Source organism: Corythoichthys intestinalis, chromosome 7 (genome assembly GCF_030265065.1).
Source record: "Corythoichthys intestinalis isolate RoL2023-P3 chromosome 7, ASM3026506v1, whole genome shotgun sequence".
Lineage (NCBI taxonomy): Eukaryota > Metazoa > Chordata > Actinopteri > Syngnathiformes > Syngnathidae > Corythoichthys > Corythoichthys intestinalis.
Window position 1 is genome coordinate 23,959,188 of NC_080401.1, and position 25,173 is coordinate 23,984,360.

At 39.4% G+C, this 25,173-nt stretch overlaps 1 protein-coding gene across 3 annotated transcripts; it reads right to left on the minus strand.

Moving 5' to 3' along the window:
* Positions 1-1,684: 1,684 nt before the first annotated feature.
* Positions 1,685-23,627, minus strand: crtc1b (CREB regulated transcription coactivator 1b). Of its 3 annotated transcripts, XM_057842064.1 has the most exons (14): positions 23,247-23,624; positions 21,820-21,936; positions 21,272-21,399; positions 19,570-19,629; positions 19,242-19,336; positions 18,649-18,719; positions 18,505-18,548; positions 18,182-18,405; positions 16,999-17,150; positions 11,745-11,963; positions 11,348-11,434; positions 7,352-7,438; positions 6,748-6,922; positions 1,685-4,454 (listed from the first exon to the last, which is right to left on the minus strand). In XM_057842064.1, the coding sequence occupies exons 1-14, from the start codon at positions 23,370-23,372 to the stop codon at positions 4,243-4,245; spliced, it is 1,797 nt and encodes a 598-aa protein (XP_057698047.1). In that variant the 5' UTR covers positions 23,373-23,624; the 3' UTR covers positions 1,685-4,242. The 3 variants fall into 3 exon arrangements, with proteins under 3 accessions (XP_057698047.1, XP_057698050.1, XP_057698048.1); XM_057842067.1 differs by lacking the exon at positions 11,348-11,434 and having other exon boundaries at positions 23,247-23,627; XM_057842065.1 differs by lacking the exon at positions 7,352-7,438 and having other exon boundaries at positions 23,247-23,626.
* Between the last annotated feature and the right edge of the window lie 1,546 nt (positions 23,628-25,173).

The following is a 25,173-nucleotide window of genomic DNA, read 5'->3' on the forward strand; positions in this document are numbered from 1 at the left end:
ACACAGAAAGCCTTTCTCTGCTCTTTGAGATAGTTCAATCTAATATACTTTGAAGCCAAAATATGCATGTTGTGCCAACTAGTTCTGCAGGTCAAGAACATCTCCAACCAAAGAATGCAGAGAAGCCAAAAGATCAAGAAATCAATACTTTGAGGTGGTCTGTCCACCTTGCACTTTTTATCCAGTTCCCTGAAGAGTTGCTCTTTGCTATCATCAGCATTTCACCACAACCATCAAATATTGCAAAATTCATACGTGATCTCGTGAATGGGCTCCCCTCTTCAAAAGATTAAGGACAAAATGTGGAGTAGTAAATAAATTAGCTTTTGTGAAACCATATAGGTTTCCATTCTCTTAACTTCAAAGTGGTATTAGCTGCCAAACTTGTCTGTTCCAAATTATGCATTCATTCATAAATTCTATCAGCTATCTGAAGAGCACCATCAGTGTTGACACAATAAAAACCTCTCTTGCAAATACACCCTGGCCTTACTATTTTCTCCAACAGAACGCATCCTGTGTAGCAAGATTCAGATATAAAGCGTGCTGTTGTGACATCATAAACAGTTTCTACTAACTTCATAGTTAGATTGTAGCACTGTAATCGGGCAGTTTGTGTCTTGGTAATTCTCTATCCAAGACTTTTTTTTTTAATTTGCAGTCTTACTTAAACAGATAACCACAACATAAAGCTTGAGGTGTTTTGGTGTAAGTGTATGTGGAGGGGGCTAAAAGACCTACAAGAATTACATTCGGAGTTACGTTCCTTTACAACACAAGAGCACAAGCTGCACCAAAGTAAGCCCTTTCTATATTTGCATCCCCTAAAATCTCCACAGATAAAAAACCAACGACTACAGGACAAGCCGAAATATAGTTTACAAAAGAAAAATAGAGAGTTCATCTTTTTTTCCCCACGTGAAAATATCTCCGGAGTATACATCTGGTTTGAAACAGTCAGCATTCAAATCAGGCAAATAATCCCTGCTCAAAAGCCAGGAAGTCACAAATAAAGTGCGAAGCAACTAGAAGACAAAACATTGCACAAAAACCGGTAAGGATTGAACAAAACACATCACACGGCCCAAAACCTTAACATGAAAGGCAACAATACAGAAAAATAAAAACAAATCAAAACAACAATCATATCGGATGTCACTTGAGCATAGATAGAGCAAAAAGTGATAGTGTACACGGGATACAAATCTGCTTATTGTGTATTAGGTCATGCGGCCTATTGGAACGCAGAAGCTTCAGGTCCACTAACGCAAAACAAACAGTCAGTGCACATGCCAAACTGCCATCTCTGTGTCCATTTCTTCGCCGAGTCTATAACGCTCAAAGGTCGGACACATTTCTCTTAGGCGAAAAGGTGCTTATAAGCGGTGAGATGCTACAGCAGGAAGCGAAAGATCAAAACGGAAGGATGAATGTGGATCAGAGTCCTCGTGCCATTTGGCAACTAGGATACTTCCTAACTTAGTACATTCTTTTATGAGTCATGAAATAGCATAATACAGACTTGGAGGTCACTGAACAGGGGACAGAATTAACTGCTGCACAGGAGAAACCCTACATGCATCCCTCGAGACTTTATGACAGCATTGTTACACCTAGTTATCAAGGCCTCCGGTAAGAGGTTTGAACCGTCAGATTTTTCATGCATTTTGTTTCCGCTATAGTGTATATGTACAAGGTACAATAAGGATTATTGAGCATTACAGACAGAAACGACGGGAGACGTTCTAAAGGCTGCCATTGTTCATCTTGAAAGACAAAGGCAAGGAACATGTCTTAAGAAAAATCCAGCTTAGGTTTTCTTTACATGTCTAGGCTTTTTGTCCCAAAAACGATTGCATCAAGTGTAAAGTTAAAGGGGTTCAGTGGGCAAAATATTTATTACTGGATAACAGGTCATGCATTGCTTCATGCCGATGCGCAGTTATAGCTCTTGGTCCTCAATGACTGTGATGTTGAACAATCATATCTATTCCATCAAGGTGATGCTGCATAAACATGATCTTGAGCAACTGCATCTTGCCGAAGCACACTTTTCCAATTCTTTTTTGTGTGCTTGAACACTATCTCGATTGGCCTTAGCAATCTAAAAGGACTAATGTCAAACTTGCGTTCCTTCTAAAGCAACATTAACAAGCAGCTAGCCTCCAAAGCACTTGAGGACCCAACACATGCTCCAGTATTTACCATAATATACCATAGTAAAACAGCTCAGTGGATGGAAATTGGGACTTAACAGACTTTCTACTGAAATATGCCAGACTGCATGTGGAAACCCAAGATGGATCTTTCCTTTCAACACCATGTTTTAGTCTCGTTTGCATAGGAACCACATGTCTGTTCACAGAACAGCAGACCCATGCTTAAACAGTAAGAAGACTGCAGTGACACCCACATGATCGTGGAGCCGGCACACGATCCCAAGAGTTGAGCAATAAGCACAAATGATCAGCATGTCTGTACACAAATGCAAGAATATACAAAACAAGGTCACACTGCGCAAGAAACAACTCTCAGGGAAACTCTGACAAAAGGCCACCATGGGTCGTTTTCAGCTCAGTCTGAATATAGAGCGAGCTGATGTTACTGTAGTTAGATAAACTCTTTGTAAACATTAATTGGAACATCTGTAAACAGTTCTTGAATTGACCATATCCCTGATTGTTTAGTGACCATTCTTGTTGGTTACAACATGAAATGGAAATCTGTCTGGTGAAAAATGGCCCATTATATAATGTACATCTAAATATGCTAAATGTTTCTAAGAAAGACCGTTTTATCCAGGCCTTTCAGTTTCCTATGTGAAGAAACTCTCAATAGAGGTAATATAAATATTTTCTAAGAATTGCACATTGGTATGAAAACGCCCATTGGCATGCGCAGTCTGCCTACTGTGGTTACGTTGATCAGTGTTTTTGTTAGAGCTTCCCTTTTAAGGAGCAAAAAGCCTCCCCATATTTGCAGTTCACTTTTGACCACGCCCCCCCCATCCACTTCATAAAACACCAATAATGTGGCTATAAAGTGTACCGCTACAAAATACAGTACATTGATTTGTCAGACCTTACACAACATAATCACAAAAAGCACTGAACAAAACATATGCCTCTGTCAAATACGATAAAATGTTACAAGAAGTTATGAAAATATAACGTTAGACACTTAACAGTAGAATACTCATGTAAGGCAAAATCAGGTGATTTTCACAGTGACGACTTCAAAAAGATTTAGGATTAGAGTTAGTCGGTTTAAAAACAGACAGCTTCCTTCCCTGAAAGACCAGTCTGTTGGCTTTTCTTTTTCAAAAAGAGTTAATTATGCTTTCCAGTTAAGTGGTTTTACCTGATCTTCTAAAAACAACCCTGCTTTTGGAGCCTTTGTGTTTTTCGGCACAAGGCAGAATGATTTGAACGTCACTTCTGGGCTACAGCAACAAATATGGCACAACAAATACTGAAAAGCAACTATGGGGAGGTTTTGCACTCCTTCAAAAAACAAGTAGCTTAAACACAGATACAATTGAAATATGTTCAAAATTCATAAATAAACGAATTACATCAGTGCAATTTTACACTATGCCTACTGAGAGCATTTGGGAAACTGAACAAATATTCAAATAAACAAATACATAAATAAATTATAACAAAATACATCATTACAAACAGCATCAAAACACACAGTGCATGATTGAGAAAACATTTGGTTGTCAAAAATAAAGCTTTGAGTGTGATAGCTGTTGAATACCTGACCAAGTTGACGCAGGTAGGAAAACCAACACATTTTTTCCCCCTCTTAACATGGCCAATATGATACGCATGGTTTAGTTTAATGTCTCTGCAGCTTCCTGCTACAAACAAATAGAAACAAAAAGAAATATTCAAGTGAGTATGAATAGAAAAAAATGTGCGTTTTTGGAATATATGTGGCATTTAATGGTACACTGTAAACACAGCCGTGCTAGCGAAAGCGCTGAGCGACCAATCTCTTAAAAAGGACAGCGAGGCCATTCGCCAGAAGCCACACGACATCCTTTTCCCTGCAGTCTTTTGGTGGCGCATCATTGTGTCAAAGGGCTTTTACGGAGTCGAGGGCGAGGTCGGACCGCTGGATGGCCATGCAACAAGGGAGAGGGTTCAGCCCTGCCCTTTGTCTCTCCTTCTCCATTCACAAGTTAAGAGTTTCAATCTATTTGTTGCTCACCGCCAAGTCAATCAGTGTGTCACGTCACAGCCTGTCCATTCTGAATGTGTCCTCGGTGGCGGGGTCAGCAAGCACCATGTCGGGGTCATTGAGCATGTGCAGCCCATCCAGGGTGAGGGGGTCAATCTTTAGCTCGTCCAGAGGGAACTGAGAGTCTGCATCAAAGCTGACATCACCAACGCCTGCCAGCGAATTGGTGAGCTCTTTGGAGAGGCTCGGCGGAGACTCACCTGTGACTGGAATCGGGGACATTGGAGACAGGTGGGTGTGGACATGGCACAAACATTGTTTGGATGCTACACAGACTCCCACTTTTTCCACACAGATAGCAGTACAAGTACTCAGTCCTTAGTATTTACTGGTACCACTAGTACTTTCGATGAATTTCATTTTAATTAACCACAGACCGATAATTGTAAAGAAAGACTTCTCTGCCTCTTAAAAGACATAATCCGCCAATGAGTCAAACCGCTGCAGTATAGTACCAACTACTGGTGAGGAGGACTTGCGTGTGATCACATCTCTTTTTTGCCGCGAGACTCTGCGGAGATTATCAGCAGCTTTCACGAGTAGCAATATCTTGAAATAGGGCTGGTATCAGTCGAATACCTGGTATTGGAAGTCAGGCCACCCTAATTTGTACAATTGAGTTAAATTAGGAAGTACAACGTGAGAAAGAGGAAGTATAACAGTCAGTAAAAACTAAATTATAGTGAAGATTTTTCTACAGGGGTGAAAGTGGCTAGAATTTCATGCCGGAACTCCCCGACGTGAAGGTCACCACGGAGCCAGATTTTTTTTTTCTATTTATTTTCATTTTTTGGGGGGGGTGGGCGGGGTCAAACCTCCTAAAACTACTGAAATGCAAAGAAAACTGTTTTGGCACAGTTATTTCTATAACACATACAAAAACTGATTTTCATTCAAAATAGTATTTTTTCAAAGATTTGCAAAATAAAAGTTAACAAAAACAGCCATAACCCCAACTTTCATCTCCTAATTTTTATTTTCCCTCATTTCCTCACATATTAAATGCCAAATCTAAATTTTAACGACTTAAGAACATAGGATGTATATTAAAATTGAAGTTAATGTAAACATTTACTTTTACTTTTTTTTTCTTTTTCTTTTGTACAATAAGTTATAAGTAACATACATTCAGAAAAATAAGTACAAATGACATATTATGCAGAGTGAAATGGAATATATTTTGAAGATCGCGCAAACATTGACTTTAAATCATAAGGAAATGAATAAGTAGCCAAACGTAAATGAACAAATATAAGTCCAAAGTGCACACTGACAGCTAAGATGTTCTGAACCTCCACATCAGAGCAAATAAAACTAAATATGATTTTAAAAAAAGCCTCCTCAACTCCTTCCCTGCTCTTAAAGGTTTGATCCATTTTCTGTTGCATTGCCCTTTTTTTGTCGCATTAATTCAACAAACTTTTTTTTTCCTGTTCCAGAAAACATGCGCATTTGAACCAATCAGAGCTAACTATCTCTGCTGATCACACGTCAGTATGTCAGCCAATTGAACGGATAAATGAGTCCAGGCGTTTTGCTTTGCTGCGTGCATTCGCACATTGACGTGACTCATCGTCACACTCAGATAACTGCAGCAGCTGGGGACACCTCCATGCTGTCCGTGGGATAAAATCAATATCGGTGGAAACGGATTACACTACACAAGAACTTTATTATGCTTGTTAATACTTGTTTATGTAAATCTGATGTTGGTAGATTGTTTTCTTCTGGGAGATGAAATGCATGTGTGGCAGCTTAGCTTTTTTTTTTTTTTTTTACATAGCGTTTTGACAGTTGCCATCATATTTTCGGAATCAAGGCACCGTGTACCATCATTCTGGCCCTGAATCTTATACCGGAACTGCGTTCCTGCCCTGAATCTTATACCGGAACTGTGATCCTGACCGTTCTGGCCCACTTTCACCCCTGCTTTTCTACATATATGAAAGCAGAGCATTTGATCTAACAATTACAATATAGCAATGATAATATAGGGTTTTTACAGAAATAGACAATGTTTCATTTATATTCTTGATCTGTTTTTCTTTTCAGCATTTCCTTGGCAGTTGTGGCAAAAAGATGATGAATATGAAAACTTAATCAGGGTCATTGGTTTTACTAAACTCACTTTGTTGTTTGTTGATGGAATTTCATCACACCGTTTTTGCTATATTAGTATTGACATGAAATCTCATGGAACTTCCATGAAGACCTGTCAATTTTAATAGCGCAGTGTCTTAAAAATAACAAAATACTTCATACCAATTAAATTACATATTCTAGTCAATGATACTGTATGCAGCAAAACTGCAACTCATCTTTGGCTAAAACCAGCTGGAATTTTGGTATATATTTTATTAATAGAATACTGTATTCCACTTCCCCACATTTTAATACGATCTGACAGATAGTAACTGATGGCACATAAGAAAAGAAACAAGAGCTCCTTAACTTTATGGTAGTGCAACAGTGGCACAATAAGACAAGAGCATAATTTACCTGTTAGGATTATGTTGGGAATGTTGCCATGGCTACTGTAGCCAAGTTGCTGAGAGTCTTGTAGGCTGCTGCTGCTAAGACCCATCATTGCAGCTTGAGTATAGTTGAGGGTGGAGCACTGCGTGTACAGGTTGGTTGAACTTATGGGGTTCTCAATCATGTTGAACTGCTCCAACTTTAAAATAAAGAAATTGAGTTAATTTAGAGGTTCTCTGAAATGACTGGAACAATTGTTGGTGTCCACTGCCATGTATGTACAGTTTATCACAAAAGTGAGTACACCCCTCGCATTTCTGCAGATATTTAAGTATATCTTTTCAAGGGACAACACTAACAAAATGACACTTTGACACAATAAAAAGTAGTCCGTGTGCAGCTTATATATTAGAGATAATTTACATTCCCCTCAAAATAACTCAAAATATAGCCATTAATATTTAAACCCCGATTAATTGCGATTAATTACGATTAATTAATTTTTAAGCTGTAATTAACTCGATTAAAAATTTTAATCGTTTGACAACCCTAAATTAAATATCTGCAGAAATGCGAGGGGTGTACTCACTTTTGTGATACACTGTATGTAGGACACCAAGAAAATCACCTGGTGAGACAGAGCGTTGGTCTGCCTTGATGCCACCTGTTGATCATAGAAGGAGTCGCCAAATATGCTGCCCACCACAGGAATGTGCTGCCAGGAATACAGTGGCCAGATAATTTAGAATGCAAGTTTAGAACAGCACCAGCACATGCACAGTGAAATTAGTCCCTTGAAAAGTTATCAATGCCAAAAAAGCAGACACCGCAAGCAACAGAAAAAGCAAGCGAAAAGTGAGTTCAGTCAGAACTGTAGCACTGAGCAGTGAGAAAAGCGGGTGATACTTATGAGGCCTTTCAGTGTTGATTTTTCCAAAAGAAAACGTGACAAATGAAATGAACATGTAGTGCCATGTAATGTCTTTACAAGGATTAAGATTTTTACAATCTGAAGGCCTCTGAAGGCAAGTCTCCACTCATGTTGTTGTTGGGGGTGTGTACATTATAGGTTTTTTATCTATTCCTCCAGTATTCGTGAACGGATAAAAATGAAATTTGGTAGGTGCATCCTAGGGATGTATACGCTTCAATCCTCAGTGTCCATTTTTGAATTTTTTTGTATTAAGGCTGATTAACTGCGGACTTATATTCGCCTGTAGATTAAAAGCGAGCCCATAGAGGGAATGAGAGTGCTTTGTCACAGCCTATGGTAGCACACTAGTGCTAGTTTCCAAGCAGAAAGTACGACACTGGCAACAACCGGGTTGTTAATGCAATCCCAATGGAGTCAACCAACCAAAGTATTGCAGTGATACACTGACCTAAGCAGGGCTCTTCATGGCATAAGACAAACCTTTGATGAAGGGACATTCTAGTAATGCTCCCCCCTAAAGGACCACTATCACCACTGTGATCACGTTGGTTTTGAATTGAAATCAGTACAAAACTGATCAATAAATTAAACTGTCATAATGAACCCTAGCTGAGGGCTGACGAAGTAACTACTGTGACCTGGCTCACAACGACCGGGACCTTCACCTGTTTGCCTGTTTTTTTCTATGTGGCTGCCAGCACAAGGTAACAAACCGGCCTTATAGAGGCAGTACATTCGGAGCACCACTCTGCCTGAAAAAGATTGGAATTTGATGTTATGTATGAGTTGCAATCAGTCAATACAGTGACTGGCTGTCATAATGGTGGAGTCCCTTGAAACATAAGCATATATTTACAGGCCAAGCTTTCTATAAACGTACTGCCATGTTAAAGATTTTTTTTTTGTTTTGCCAAGGCAGACAGACTTTGCAGTGATATTTGGTGTGGTGTTTTAATTTTTGTTGTTGTTAGTTAAAATTACTCCTACTTCTGGAAACCAGATTTTTATTCAATTCATTCTTTGCACCGGTATATCCTCCTTGGGGTCTCAATTTAGCATGGGAATGCCTGCGATCAGGGGAGGACCGGAACCAAAAAAATGGCCCTATAATTTCTGTCCTGGGCGACCCACATTGATCATGTGCGTGCGTGTGTATATCTGACAATGAGTGTTACTGCAATCAACTATAGTTCAAAGCTGAATTAATTAGGTACATATTTGAGTTATATAAGCACATAGAAAACTATAATTATCAGCAATATATTTTTAATGCATTTTAAAAATACATACTAGAATACCTTTACATATTTATATTATATATTTTTTAAATAAATATTTATTAAAATATTTAATAGATAAATACATTGATAAATATTATTTCTTTTTAAGCCTCGCTGGCACAAAAATGTGTGTCGTCCCACATGTTACTGCCCAGTATGCCTGACGCAGGAACAGTCTTTCGCTGAGAGGCAGGGTACACGCTGAACTGTTTTTTCTGCAGATTAACCAAAAATGTTTTGTTTTTTTTTTAATGCTGGAGGAAACTGGAGTAGCCAAAGAAAATCCATCCAGGTACCAGACGCACTTGCAAATGCCACACAGGATGGTTGTAATCTGAATTTGAGCCCACAACCTCAGAACTGTACTTTAAGGTGGAAGTGTTAATCAGTTTGCCTATAGTCCACACTATTTCAACACCGATTAAGTTATAATTGGATGCATTGTTTCCACTGACTTTTATTTAACATAAAATCACAAAACACAAGTGGTGCATAACAGTGTAAACTTTGGCAACAAGTTAATCTCCTTAGTAGTGCCAAAATCTTTCCTTTATATTAACCTTTCCTGTGAATGGAGGAAGTATAAGAACACAGGCAACATACAGTGGGGCAAATAAGTATTTAGTCAACCACTAATTGTGCAAGTTCTCCCACTTGAAAAGATTAGAGAGGCCTGTAATTGTCAACATGGGTAAACCTCAACCATGAGAGACAGAATGTGGAAAAAAAAAACTGAAAATCACATTGTTTGATTTTTAAATAATTTATTTGCAAATCATGGTGGAAAATAAGTATTTGGTCAATACCAAAAGTTCATCTCAATACTTTGTTATGTACCCTTTTTTGGCAATAAGGGAGGCCAAACGTTTTCTGTAACTCTTCACAAGCTTTTCACACACTGATGCTGGTATTTTGGCCCATTCCTCCATGTAGATCTCCTCTAGAGCAGTGATGTTTTGGGGCTGTCGTTGGGCAACACAGACTTTCAACTTCCTCCTCACCCCATGGCGTCAAAATGATAACAAGAACGGAGAGCAAAAATCCCAGAACCACACGGGGGGACCTAGTGAATGACCTACAGAGAGCTGGGACCACAGTAACAAAGGCTACTATCAGTAACACAATGCGCCGCCAGGGACTCAAATCCTGCACTGCCAAACGTGTCCCCCTGCTGAAGAAAGTACACATCCAGGCCCGTCTGCGGTTTGCTAGAGAGCATTTGGAGGATCCAGAAGAGGACTGGGAGAATGTGTTATGGTCAGATGAAACCAAAATAGAACTTTTTGGTAGAAACACAGTTGGTAGAAACACAAGTTATTGTGTTTGGACCAAAAAGAATACTGAATTGCACCATACCCACCGTGAAGCATGGGGGTGAAAACATCAGGCTTTGGGGCTGTTTTTCTGCAAAGGGACCAGGACGACTGATCTGTGTAAAGGAAAGAATGAATGGGGCCATGTATCAAGAGATTTTGAGTGAAAATCTCCTTCCATCAGCAAGGGCATTGAAGATGAGACGTGGCTGGGTCTTTCAGCATGACAATGATCCCAAACGCACAGCCAGGGCAACAAAGGAGTGGCTTCGTAAGATGCATTTCAAGGTCCCGGAGTGGCATAGCCAGTCTCCAGGTCTCAACCCCATAGAAAATCTGCGATGGGAGTTGAAAGTCCGTGTTGCCCAACGACAGCCCCAAAACATCACTGCTCTAGAGGAGATCTGCATGGAGGAATGGGCCAAAATACCAGCAACAGTGTGTGAAAAGCTTGTGAAGAGTTACAGAAAACGTTTGGCCTTCGTTATTGCCAACAAAGGGTACATAACAAAGTATTGAGATGAACTTTTGATATTGACCAAATACTTATTTTCCACCATGATTTGCAAATAGATTTTTAAAATCAAACAATGTGATTTTCTGGGGTTTTTTTCCACAGTGTGTCTCTCATGGTTGAGATTTAACCATTTTGACAATTACAGGCCTGTCTAATATTTTCAAGTGGGAGAACTTGCACAATTAGTGGTTGACTAAATACTCATTTACCCCACTGTACCTAATCCGTGTGCCAAATCTTATGGAAAATATGATGGCTTTCTTACAAAAGCGATGGAGATGTTTATGTAAAAAGCAGATGTAATGGAGAATTTGGCTCAAACTAGCTCCTAAAATAATCTGACCATGAGTTCCGAATGACCTCGGGGCAACAATGAACCACTTGAGGAAGTCTATAGATAGGAATCACAATCAGAAAAATTGCTGTAGTGTCATGCAGAGTGAACACTGACAATTGTGATGAGGAAAAGAGTTAATTACACCAATGCTGATGAGAAAGAATGAAAAGTAGTGTATAAGCTTTGCACCCAGGAAAAAAGCCCCTCCCCAAAAAGCAGCTGGCTTGGTGGGTGGGCTCTTACTTGAGGAGAGCCGCCAGGGGAGAAGCCTTGATTGGAGACTGGGGAGGTTGGAGACTGAGTGGCTGGTGAGCCAGTCTGATTGCGATACTGTTGGAGGGAACATAGTTAGCGAGTTCTAAGAGCTATGCCAGTCACACACAATCTCAAAGGATGGGAATGTGAGGTGGCTCCAGATAAGGCCTGACTCATTACATTATGTGTAATGGACAGCTCACTATCAGCAAAATGGCGTTGGTGATCCCCACTTCATTGGCAGTCTTTACAAATGTAATTGTCCAATATGACCCCTCTTCCTTAAATGTTGGAAAGGTTGTAGGTGGATGAACGTTAAATTTGGTATTTCACCATCTTTGTTCACTTCTACTCGAAATGAGATTTGGGTTTCTTGCAGTCTTACCGAGCTGATACTGGCTGAGGTCTGGCTGTCCGAGGATGGGCTGTTGGCAGTAGCGGGGACTGTGGCGGGTGGAGTAGGCAAGGTGATGAGCTGGATACCCTGGGGTGGTTGCTTCTGCAGGTCGCTGAGCAGCTGAGCTTGGGCCTGAGCACTCAGATGGTTGAAAAGAGGAAACTGGGAAAGCTGTTGCTCCAGGCTTTGCTGTTCTGTTGGAAATATCTACAGGAAAGCCACAGATGGCAGACGTAATTCAGATTTTGAATGAACAAAATATCTTTATAACAATGGAAATCTCTTGCCACCTTATGACTTGATTACGATTCAGGGAGCCATGAATCATTTATTACTCCTTTTTTATTGTAAATTCAGCAATGAAAAAGATTTTTAAACTAATTAAGGATGCACCTCAATACGAGTAATCTTGCATACTGTGTTTTTTTTTTTTTTTTTTTTTAACAATCACACTTTCATTTCCATAATTTTAAATGAATGTTTTGTCAGTATGATGGCATGATTATCAAAGTTATTTTGAACGTTTTCAAAGAAAGAGAAAAACTCAACAAATTCAATGACCGTTCTATGACCTAGATAACTGAGAATCCCCACCAAAGGAAAAAAGCTATTTTTAGCAAGCACATTGGCACTGTTTAATTTAAATTTTGACTCAAAATGAACTGAAAATGACACCGTCAATTATGCTATAAGGCTAATTTGTATTTAATAGAGTGCCATGAAAATGTGTTTGTGATTTCCCCCACTTGGATGTTTAAGACCATCCAATTTGAACACAATTTAATTACAAATTAAATATCTATCCATACCTATCTGGCACTTTGTGAAAAAGTAATTGCACCCTCCTTGTTAAAACATTAATTAACGGCAGCTCACAGACCACATGCAAACTTGATCAACCAGTCAATTTGTTTATTGAGCTAACTAGCCCAACAAATAGAAGTTTTCCAAAATTGGCAAGCTAGTTCTGGTGGGGGGGCTGAATTTTTCAGCCTGGAAAGGCTTACAAAGCAATTTGTAAGGCTTTATGATGCCCAAAAAAATCACTGTGAAAGCCATTATTCAGAATAAGAGAAAATATGGAACACTATGAGTAGTGGTGCAACGATTAATCGATTACCTTGAGTATTTCCTTTAGAAAAAAAGCTTTGAATCAAATTTTGCTGCTTCGAGTATTCGTTTATTTCGAGTGATGCTGTATTGATTTGTTTTGAAAGTGTTGCATTTAGTTTTATTGATTTCGGTGGATACACTACCTTCTATTGACAACAGTGAAAATGCAATAACTTGTCTAACATGGCTGACTCCAGCTTCTCCCTGATCAGACCAACATAATGTATATTTTTGTTTGAGCTAATATGCTTGTTTATGCATTCATTATTTAGTTTAGAAGTAAATTTAGCAGTTCTTTGTGGGAATATGTGTTTCAACGTTTTGTTAAGAGCGTTGTTAAAAAAAAAAAAAAAAAAAAAAAAAAAGATTTTATAGCATTTAAGCTAGCAGCCTGTTGCTGTGATTTAATGCTCTTTCTAAAGTGCAAACTTAGCAAGCCAAAATAAATATTATTGCAAGCATAAACACGTGTTTATATCTCCTGAAATTTATCCTGCAAGGCATTAAATGTTTGTAATACGATTACTTGATTATTCGAAGTAATCAATAGATTAATCGATTATTTAAATAAGCGATCGCTGCAGCCCTTGGCGTGAGCCTTCCCAAGAGTGGCTAGTGGACCAAAATCACCTACTGAGCACAGAAGCAACTAATTCAGGGGATCATGAAGGAACCTAAGACAACACCCGAACAACTGCAGGTCCCTCTAGCCTCAGTTTGAGTGTGTTTATGAAATTGGGAGAACTGGGTAAAAATGAAATCCATGGGGGAAAAAAAGTTCCAGGATGAAAACTAAATGGCTACACATGCTGGAAAACCCTTCTGTGCTGTTGAATTAGAAACAGGGTCCCCCCAGGATTGATAAATCTAAATTCAAGACTTTTAAGACCTTTTTTAATGCCATTTCAACTGAAAATTAATACTTTTTCGCACCCATTATTTAGATAATATTGAATCATATTAAAAAAATAAACCACTGAACATCAAATTTTACCTCAATTACTAAGTGTGTTTGACAAAACAATGCACATTTACTGAAGATACAATTAAAACACATTTAAATATAAGGTCTTTCAGATTTTTCCCCCACAGGATAAAATGGATTTTACGCTATTTTTGTAAAGCAACTTCAGAAATTACATTTGCAATACAACAGGTTTCCCTTTTAAGAGGACCGAGTCAAGGTGATAGGTTGGTGATTGTCAAGGCAAGGCAAGGCAAGGCAAATTTATTTATATAGCACAATTCAACACAAGGCATCAAGTTGGTCACCTAAACTGGTGATTGTCAAGTTGGTCACCTTAACTGTAAAGTGCTTGGGAAAATCTTGCAATGGCGTACCGCAAGCAACACGTCACTTCCGCTCATTAATATTCATGACATTAGCTACTGTTGCTAAGTAGGAACAAGCCACCGTTTGTCCCTAATAGGAAATGAATGGAAATTGTGTACGAAGGAGATGTTTACAGAGCTAAACCTACCAATTCTCTCCGAAAATGATGTGCCTGGAGCCAAATTGACTGGCAAAGATGTGGAAGAACATAAAAATGTTCAGTTAAAGAGATGGCTTTAGTGTCGAAGGCTGAAAAAGACGAAAAAAAACCCCGAGCCAACCTAAGCATAGCTTTAGCTTTTTTATCGACGCGACTGACAATGACGTTCTCCTGTTTCAACAAGCTATCCTTTACCATCAGCCCTGTCCTTCTTATATATCCTCTGGTTGTCCTACGTCTCTTACCGTTCTTGGGGGTAATTTAGTTAGCTTTGTGTAGCGATCGCAAATGCTACTCAGTGACAGCAAACGAACACTTTTAATTTTTTCATTGATAACACATCTTAATCCTATAATTTATTTACACTTCCCCCTTACTAAAGTTGTTTATATATATATACACAGTATATATAACAGAGACGGTAACAGTGGCAGTCAGATACCATTGTAATTCTTTTCAGGTCATTCATTGTCAGACAGAAGCAGTACAGCATGTTCGTTTTTGAAAGATTACCGGCGAAAAGTAGCACAAATTACGTTGTGTCTATGCGAGGGCGGGTCTAAAATGTCCCACTTCGGCTTTACTTCCGCTTTATGATGCGACGTCACGGTCTAAAAATAGCCTGCGTGCGGTGCGCCATTGGCAGTGAAAGTTTAAAAAACAGCCACTAAATGGCAGTAGTTTACCATTAATTACCACAAAATAAAGCTACACATGACCATTTCCCTTGGTAATTGTTTTTTTCTAATCACATTACAAGAAGTATACAAAACACATATTAATCCTTTGTTAGCTATTCAAGACATTTCTTTTAATCAGATAGAGAAAATCCATATTCTTATTCAATCAAGAAAAACATTTAAATATACCAGGAGGTGTTTTACTATCACCTACATTATATATTGCCTATCACCATTCAGATCAACGTTACTCCGCACTCGTTCCAATAATAGTGTCAACCGTGTTGTTTATCTGAGGGTGATGGTGGATTTACGACTCCGGTTTATCCATGCTAAAGCTAGTGCACCTGCCAATACCCCATTGAACATGGCTAATTCTTGAGTTAAAACTACGAAATTCACATTCATTCGAAAGGCAAACCGTGCAGAAATACATTATTGCATCTAACACATTTTAATTGGAGAAATTGGCAACTTACTTTGAAATGTTAAGCAGGTCCACTGCCTTCGCATGACCCATAAACTGCGACCCAAAGTATCTGGATGCGACTTGGTCGTCGATCCAATACCTCACATGCTGGTCCAACTGTTTGGACTTGGTTGTCTTGTTGAGGCTTTCGTCGAACATAACAACTAAGGCATCTGAGCAGTTCCTTACGTTAGCACACAGTACTGTGCGATTGCCTGCTGTTGTGATGTTGATGCTAATGATGCTAACAGCGCGCACGCTCGAGGTGCATTATGATTTGTAGTGCAGTGCATTGTAAAAATTCTACGCGTCATCTTCGTTATTGATTTAAAAAAAAAAAAAAAAAACTTTGTCACGGATATAATTTAGGTTGCACTGAGATGTTCTTCAAAATTAAAACCACAGTGAAAAAATTCCAGACTTACGACAGCTAATTTAATACTTTTAATACCTTTAATAATGGAAAACTAAATTCAATGCTTTTTTAATACTTTTAATAACCCCACGGGTACCCTGTAGAAAATAATGTTGAGAAGAGAGAACCATAATATCTATTTAAATAAAAATGTTTCGAAATTTATGCTGTCGAGTGGCTTTTAAGTCGCACGCACTTCTGGCACAAAATTGTTTTAGAGCAGCTTTTCTGCTCAGAAAGACACACCTTTTATCGACACATAAGAATATATACTAGGGGTGCACAATATCCATTTTTTAAAACCAATATCGATAACTTCCTGCTCCTCAAGGCAGATACCGATACGATAACCGATAAGACATATATAATTTTTAAATGTATATTCACACGGGTTTTTGAACACGAGTAGGCCAAAAATACTAGTGGTGGATTCAGCATAGACTTGCCTTTGACCTAACCAGAATTTTCACAATGACATGGACATTATTATAATGAACAAAACAAAGACAAGAACAGTTTTGACTTCAAATAAAGTTTCCATATTTACTTTTTCAAATAAATAAAATTTGTGTCAATCACAATCAATTAGTCAATATCATTGACGATGTGTTCCCCTGAACAATTAGCACTGAACTAAAACAAACAAACCCAACAGGTATTGTGCTTTGTCAGCAGATAAAACATTTGGTGCAAGAGGAGAGGAGACTTTTGTGGTCTTGGTCCATGAAACAACTGAAACGCACACATCCCAATCCACCGACACCGTGCCAAAAATATTATATATTATCGGGCCGATTAATAATGTTATTGAATTTATTGTGATGACGTAATAATTCCTGATATCGGATCGATAATTATCGTGCACCTCTAATATATACTCACCAGCAAAATGATCAGTCAGTGCTTGTCAATACTTAATGTGTTGCCTGCAAAATGTTAGAATTTGAATGTTTTACATTTTGTCCACTTAGTGAAGCCTATGCAAAATACAGCTTTAGAAATGTAATTTTAAAAAAATATATATATATTTTTTCAGATTAAATTGAAAATTCACAAAGCATTAAAACATTACCTGAGTGATGTTAACAGGTGATGAGAGTGTGGGTGATAACTGCTGTGTGGAGTTCTGAAGACGGAGGTCAGTGGTTAGTGTAAGTGGCACCACGGGTGGCTGGCGTCGCTGTTCTGTTACAGTCATCGTTGGCTGGGAGGAAGTAGTGATCCCTGGAAGAAAAAAAAATGCTTTAAGTGAGGTTTAAGAGTACAGCAAACAGCTCAAGACCATTAAAATGGAACAATATCCACCACGCGTTAACGGCTCCTCTGTAAACTCAGGCCACTTACACATAAACAGTTATATATCTTCCCCTGAGTAACTACACAGAAATCACATTGCATAAAGAACAAAAAAATTCAATACATACACATCAACTTAAGCGAACTAGGGGCTTGGAAAGAAAAAAATCACCATTGGTTTTAAAATTGATGGCTTACGTTGCAATTCTATTAAAACTATTTTAGGATGTGATTACGTGTGAATTTTAATGTTGACAGTTCAAATAAAAAAATTAAAAATGCCCGCGTCTATGCCCTACAAAGCATTTGGAAATTGACAAAAAGGTATGACATTTTTTCTTCATGTTTACCGTGCTTTACTAACATGAATCGAAAGTGACTCTAAACGTCAGGGAAAAAAATATGATGTAACTGGTTTCCATTGGGCGGGGAGTGAATCGATTCTGAAGGTGTGTTGAATCAATACTGAATTGCAGGGGTAAGTATTAGGATGCATAGATTACCCGTGGATGAAACCTACAGAATGCAGAGGTTAAGTATTCAGTTCCTATGTCTCTATGTTTGTTTCTGTTTGTTAATTCAAGAATGAATACAGGGATAATTATCTAGTTTGCAGGATACAGTATATGTTCGCAATATGAAACAGATGCGGTGACAAAATTTGGGGGTCATAAGGTCAAAGGGCCTAATTGAAATTGTATGTTTGTGTTTAAGACAATTCAAAAACGAATAAAAGAATTATTATAATTGCAGTATATGTTTGGAATATGAAACAGCAGGGGTGATTAAATTCTGGGGTAATGAGGTCACAGGGCCAAATTAAATTTGGCTGTTTAGGCAGAGGTGTGCTCTTTGAGCGGTCCTCTTTATTTCATCGATATTTTTACCTACCCTGAAAAAAAAAAGTACAGTTCCTAATAAGATATGTGCAGTTATTCGCTGCAGATTGCATTGGATACCATGGCTGGCTGCACTGATGCCTAGATGGGTGAGGTTGGTCGTCAGACTGCCTGTGCTATTGGACGAGCTGAGGGATGGGAAGGCAACTGTGTCTTCAGGGTCCAGTGGGGTGGACAGAGGGGGAGGGAACTGGATGTTGGTGAGATCAGGCAAAGAGCCGCCTGTGTTATGTGCAGCCGGCAGCACCACAGGGTTTGGTTCCTGGTCTGGTGATGGGAAAATGCTATAAAAACATTGTAATCAATTACAAGAATGTCCACTGTGGCATAGAGAAGGATTCAATCTTCCAGGAGATCATGTAATGTATGATAGACACACTCACTTGATACCTGGCACATCACATGTGGTCTGGTTTGGTGAATCCACCTGAAGACAAGAGGAGCGTCATTTTCCAATTTAAAGCTTTGTATCCAAGAACAAAAAGCATACCACAAAACACGCAGCTCTTCCCTTTTACCATCATTACCTTTTTGTCATCCCATAGCTGTTTCTGTGCACCGTTGTCTGCATTTGTCTCCAAGCTCTCTGTCCCAGGCACTGTAAGCAGTAGTAATTAGTGAAACAGCCAGACATAGTTGCTTGCTACGACAAAACGCAAAATGATTCACATCGGGGCAAGAAATGACTCATCAATATCACGGTCAGTCAGGCAGAATACGGTGCTGTGCTCATGATTCTGGGGAGCCTAAAAATAGCAAGGTGACCACCAGGCAGACTGGGTGGATGCCAACCAATTAAGGTTTCACTATATCAGGGCTTCACACACAATCCCTGGAAGATCTGTGAATTATTGATCTGCCTCTCTCTCTCCATCACCTTGAGTCAGCTCCATTCAGAGATTCTGCTCCACTGGAGGCAGCGACATACAGAAGCATGCTGTAAAAGCAAGCTATAGCTTTACAGCTACCAGTGTATAAATAGTTGACCAATGGCCAAGATCTGTTCCTCATAAAGTACAACATGAAGCCTTGTTACGTTTTTTTTTTTTTTTTAATAAAAGGCCTGCTGCAATTAATAGATAATGGTAGTTTTGTGTTTTGCAACAACATTCTCCTTTACCTCGTTTAGGTTGAAGCTCCTGTGATCCTCCAGCAAACACCTCTTGAGGTTTCGGATTCATAGTACTCTGGTGTAAGGCAGAGTCTGAATTTGTCCTGTATGACAAATGAGCTTTTATCTAAACAGCTTTTAAATCTGTCATGGAAGAAGTGTACTGTATTTAAAATATCCAACCCATGAAAACAATTGTTCAGTTAAAAATGTACAGTATATTCCCCATAACACAGCTTGTGTGCGGCTAAGCTTCTTCTTGTAGCCCAATTCAATTTTTACAATATTGTCGTTCCTGTGTTTCATTCTGGAACGTGGCAAAATGGAGATGGCTTACCTTCTCCAGCTTGTGTCCGGTGGTGGGGAAAGGTAAACTGAGCTGTAGGGGCAGCTGTCGATGTGAATCGAGTTAGGGCTAATAAAGGACAAGGAATGAAAAATTGTCCAGAGTTTAATTGTATGCCTCTCGGGTCATTAGACGAAATAGACCCAATCAAGAACAGAATTCCGCACACGTGTTTGTTGGCTTTAAGAGCAAATAAAAAAGCTTGAGTCAGTGCCTCAGTATTGTACGATAAAGCTAAGTACCACGCTATAAAAAAAAAAAAATAAAAAATATATGCCGAAATAAGTGTATATCCCAATATGATGAAAATTCTAATATATTATAGTTTTTTTTGTTTGCATGTTTAGGTCACATGTAACCAATGGCAATTTGCACATGTTACAGTGACAATAAATGAAGAGGGGTTTTTTAGGTACACATTTTTGGTAGCTTGATTCGACGTTTCGCATGATACCCTTTTCGGGTCATTGTCTAACTTTTTAAACCAAGCCATGGAATTACAGTATTGTATTGTCTCTTCAGTGCCAACTCTGTGTGTTTAGCTTCCACTTTGTTCTTAGCGCCAGCATGATTTGTTTAAATCCATGCTCTAAGACAGGGGTGGGCAAACCGGTCCTCGAGGGCCACAGTGGGCCCTGGTCTTTGTTCAAACTTATTCGGAACAGACAGTTTAGCCAATGAGGTATCAGTGGAAACAAGAAGCACCTGACTGAAATCTACTGATTGCACTTGTAAGAAACCGGATTGGTGAAAGGCTGTCCTCATGATGGGTATGAACAAAAACCCGCACCCACTGTGGCCCTTTGTGGAATAGTTTGCCCACCCCTGCTCTAAGAGCAGGTGCCAGTACAAGTATTTGTGGATGATGTTTGTAAAAACAAACAAAAAAATGCAACCACCAAGTGGAAGCGTTGCTAGCACATTACATTGACCTAACAATTTTACATAGCACCACATTACAGTATATCATCAGGTCACACATTACGAGTCTTGGCACATTCTTAAAACCTATTTTGTACAAGAACTGGACTTTCATCTCACACTACATATCCATTAATATGAATTCCTCAACTCAGAGTGGCCCATTTGGTGAACATTTAACACGCATATACTGTAGTTACATGTAGAAATACCTTAACAATTCACACTAAGGAATGACCTTCGATGATTTCCTTTATTTCTTTTATAACCTAAGATCTTATTTGATCGGGTTTGCAACACAACTTGTGCTGAAAATTCAGAGAATGTCTTTTTTTCAAGCTATTTAACTTTAATTTGCCTCTGCAAACATTTGGGTTCTCAATAACATGTGGCTGACTGTATTAAATGTGAATGTTTAAAGTTTAAATTGAAACTCTTGTCTGATTGGCCGAAAGTGAGAGGGTGTGTCAGTGGGCAAGTGTTTATGTTCAACCTGCATGTGCAAACTGGACGTTGGCGAGTTGGTGTGGAGGACACACAATGTGGGCAGAATAAGAATAATAAAGCGCGGCGTGACAGCACACCATTACGAATTTAAAATATGCTGCCTTGCAGAGCGGTTGAACTTGCAAAAGTAACTGCAATCAAACCATAAACCACATATAATAAATGACAAACTTCAACCAGGTCACACACTCATTTTGATCCATCTTGTGAATGAAACAGTGGGGGGGAAATGAATATGATTCAAGTTCCTCCTTAAATAAAGGATATTTGGCGTCCATGTTTGTCAACTGAAAGAGGTCGGCGGTGGGGAGACGTGATGCGATTTCGGTCACGGTAAACACGATCCACCAAACCGTGGTGCCTGGTTGTGCGACTGGTGTCCAACACAGAATTCTAGAGTGAACATACTCATAGGTCACTGAAGGCAACAATACAGCATCTCACACAACAACATATCTTAATGTACCAGAAAGGTCTCAGGATTAATGGTGCAAATGTGTTCATTTCAAAATGAGTCAAGCCATGGGGGCCATACTGAAGCCTGAGCTTGCAAATGTATCTTAGAATGGAAAGCCATGAAAAGCAATGATTTGCTACAAATTTTGAAAGCCAAATTCTCTCCTGGTCCACCATGGAAACTTATTTGCATTTCTTTAAAAAAAAAAAAAAAAAATTAAAAAGGAGGCGGAAAAACAGTCCAATGAAAGATTGGGTTGGATTTTGTTCCTCTAGAATCAATAAATACCATTCATTACTTTTCCTGAAGGTTTCTCTGGACAAAAACAAATCAGCCGAGAAAGGCTAAGGGCTCACCTGAAAAGGCAGGTCAATGTTGCCATTTCCAATCTGATTGACATTGGGCAGTGAGCCTCCATAGTACTGTCCACGATTCTGCCCTAGTTGCAAATACTGGGTCTTCTGTAACTGCAACTGTGCAAAGTAAAATTGCATGACAGCATGAGTGCATGGTGGGTCTGATTGTAGAAAACATGCAAAAAAATGATTGATGCCTGCCAGTTCCCAGTTAAATATAATGCATTGATTTACTGACAGGTGGACTCGAATGACACAAGGCATGTGAGGATGTTAAATGGCAATAATTTCAGACGAAAACGTCCGTACTTAATGTATAGGACTTGTCTGACAACTGGTATTATTGTCTGAATATGAAACACACTGACACACTTCCTTATACTGTGTCAATAAACCCATTCAAGTTCACACAAACACAATGATTGTGCCCTCTTTGACCAGTCAACATGGAATAATATGACCTAATGCAATGAAATGTCCATATGGAAACAGAGACCAATCATCCATTGTTTTACCAACTGTGCCTAACATTTCAAATGATGTTTATATACTTAGGCAGCCTATATTTCGATCAATATTGCCAACTAACGGAGTTGAAATCTCTTCGGGGAATAAGCAAACCTATACATCCTGCCAATTAAGTCTTCAAATATACGTTTTTGTTAAAAACAGTTACTAAAATTGAGTGAGAGAATAACGCCGTGTGGATGTAGCGCCTAAAAATAAATAAAAGTCGAAATAAAATCCACGATTAATTGAATAGCATTTCTCCTAATGCTCAGTTCTTAAAAATGTTATTAAAATATTTTATTTACTTCTGATGATAACGACAACAACAGTCGACTGCAGTGGTAGCTAACCTGCTGCACATAAAATGTAACCACCCAACCCAAAAAATAATTAACGTTAAGTAATTTAATGAGTGTTGCGCTAGCGTGCTAATGTAGCTGGTAGAGGACGAGATCAAAACAAACCACAGCTGGAGAAGGCGACGAACATTAACGCTAAAACTAGTTCGGCTTGCCAACAAAAACCCTTCACTGTTCGCCATCAATACCGACAGTTTATTGTCAATTAATTGCCTGCCTTGTAAAGTCGTGATTTACAAGCCAAACGATTCATTTGCTAATTAATGTCACTGTCGGCGGTGCCAGTTGACATCAAGTAGCTAGAGGACAGGTGCACATTCATGCTGAGCTTCAATGCACTAACACGGTTAATTACATAAAAAAACGTTCTATTATCATTAGTTATTAACTTTTACATTTGTGTCAATAGTGTCATTTAATAGCGTTGTAATGTCGCTGCTACAGACGCATCCAATTCGCCTTGTAGCGCACAAACGTTCCCATTTATTTTCGCAGCATTCGCTAGCTGCCAAACAGCGGCGCAAGAACAGGCGAAAAACGGGTTTATGCACGTCTTACCCGTGCAGCTCTGGTGATGTTCAGGTCTTTCATGACTTCTTCGAATGCTGCAGTTTCTTCCGCTTGTTTCTGGTTATGCAAAGCAATTTTTTCGCTAAATTTGCGAGGATTGTTAGAGGACGCCATCTTTCCCTCTTCTCTGAATGGAATGTTACGTTACGCACCACGCTGGGGCCTTCTCATGTCGTCATCACGCACAGACGGCATCTCGAACGCGGGAAGGCGGGGACGCCCGATGCGTTAACGCCTACCTTTTTGTTGTCAATATGCCAGCATTTTGCTTATCTGGATGACCACACGTCGCTGATGGTGGAGTAGTGGTATATTCGCCTGAATTCAGCGCGGGCTGCATAGCATCGATTCCCACTCAGAGGCGGTGAGATTGTGAGTGCGAATGGTGTGTCTCTCTTCGTGTGTGCCCCTACGACTGACTGGTGACCAGTTTAGGGTGTAGTCTGCCTTTCGCCTGAAGTCAGTTGGGATGGACTCCAGCACCCCGCGACCCTGACAAGAATAACTGGTGTTAAAAATGGATGGAAATCAGTGCAGGCCATCTGCCATATTCTGTGAAGTCAAAATTTTGCCATTGAATGACAAATATTGCACATCTGTGAAAACAAACATTAACATGCTCAAGGGTAGGAAATAAAAAGCTATTTCAGCTGTACGTGGAATGGCCTATAGTGTTCCCCACCTTGATTTGCCAAAGGTTGCCTATAGCAGGGGTTCCCAACCTATTCCACTAAGGCACACTGTGGGTGCAGGATTTCATTCTTACCAAACAAGATGACAACACTTTTTCCCCAATCTGGTGTTTTACAAGTGCAATCAGTTGATTGCAGTCAGGTGTGGCTTGTTTTAGCAGAAGCCTCATTGGTTCAACTGTCTCTGCTGGATCGGCTGGAACAAAAACCAGGACCCACAGTGTGCCTTGAGGACTGGGTTGAAAACCCCTGGCCTATAGATTCTACAAGGTTGTATAAAAAAAAAAAATCACTACCTTTGTCATAGAGTTCTTCCAGTTGTTTAAAAAGACAACAACTCACTTCAACATAAATGATTAGTTCTTTGGCACCTATAGTGGGTGCCACAAGATGGCATTTATAATAAAGTATTTCACTCATTGACCGCGTACCCCCATCTCACACTCTGGTCACCATACATACCACCACCACCCGCAACCCTTAGTTTTCAATCCACACTACTTTAGATCTCTTCTTTCATTTTCCTGCCCCAAACGACTGGAGCATTCTTGACAAATAATGAAACTTAAGCCCCTTACACACATGCCGAAACACCAGGAAAATCCCGGGTGTTAAACGGGCAGCGCTTGTATGTGAACACAATTTTCCGGGTCAACTGACACGGAGATTACGCAGACATTTTACGGGTCGCGTCATAGTATAATTCCCTGGAAAGTCCCAGGACGAGGGTCACAGCACGATGGCTGATGATGGAAATATCATGGCGGGCTGATCGTCACTTCCTCTTTCTTTGCTGTAAGACAAAAAGCGTTAAACAAACATCGCAATTATCAACATAGCAAACTGGAAAAAGATAAATTAAACTGAAATCATAACTAAATTGCTACTGGATCGTAAAGCTGAGGAAGAAGAGTCCATCGTCGATATTTGGAAATGTGTGGTTTATTTTGTTGCTGATGTTAGGGTCCGCTACTGCAGAACCAAGGTTGTACCTCAAAGCAAAAAACAACGGCGGGATGCGTTCAAGGGTTTATTAAATACAACCAAAAATACACGTGATCGCTGAAAAGAGGGAATAACACAATGGGTCCGTGACAGTAGGTCGACGTAGATCAATAATACTAACCTAAGCGGTAGGCAGAGAGCTGATAAGACAACAAAACAAATACGCTCAAATACCAGCACAACGTAGGGGATTTCAAAACAAGGGCAGCAGAGGTGTC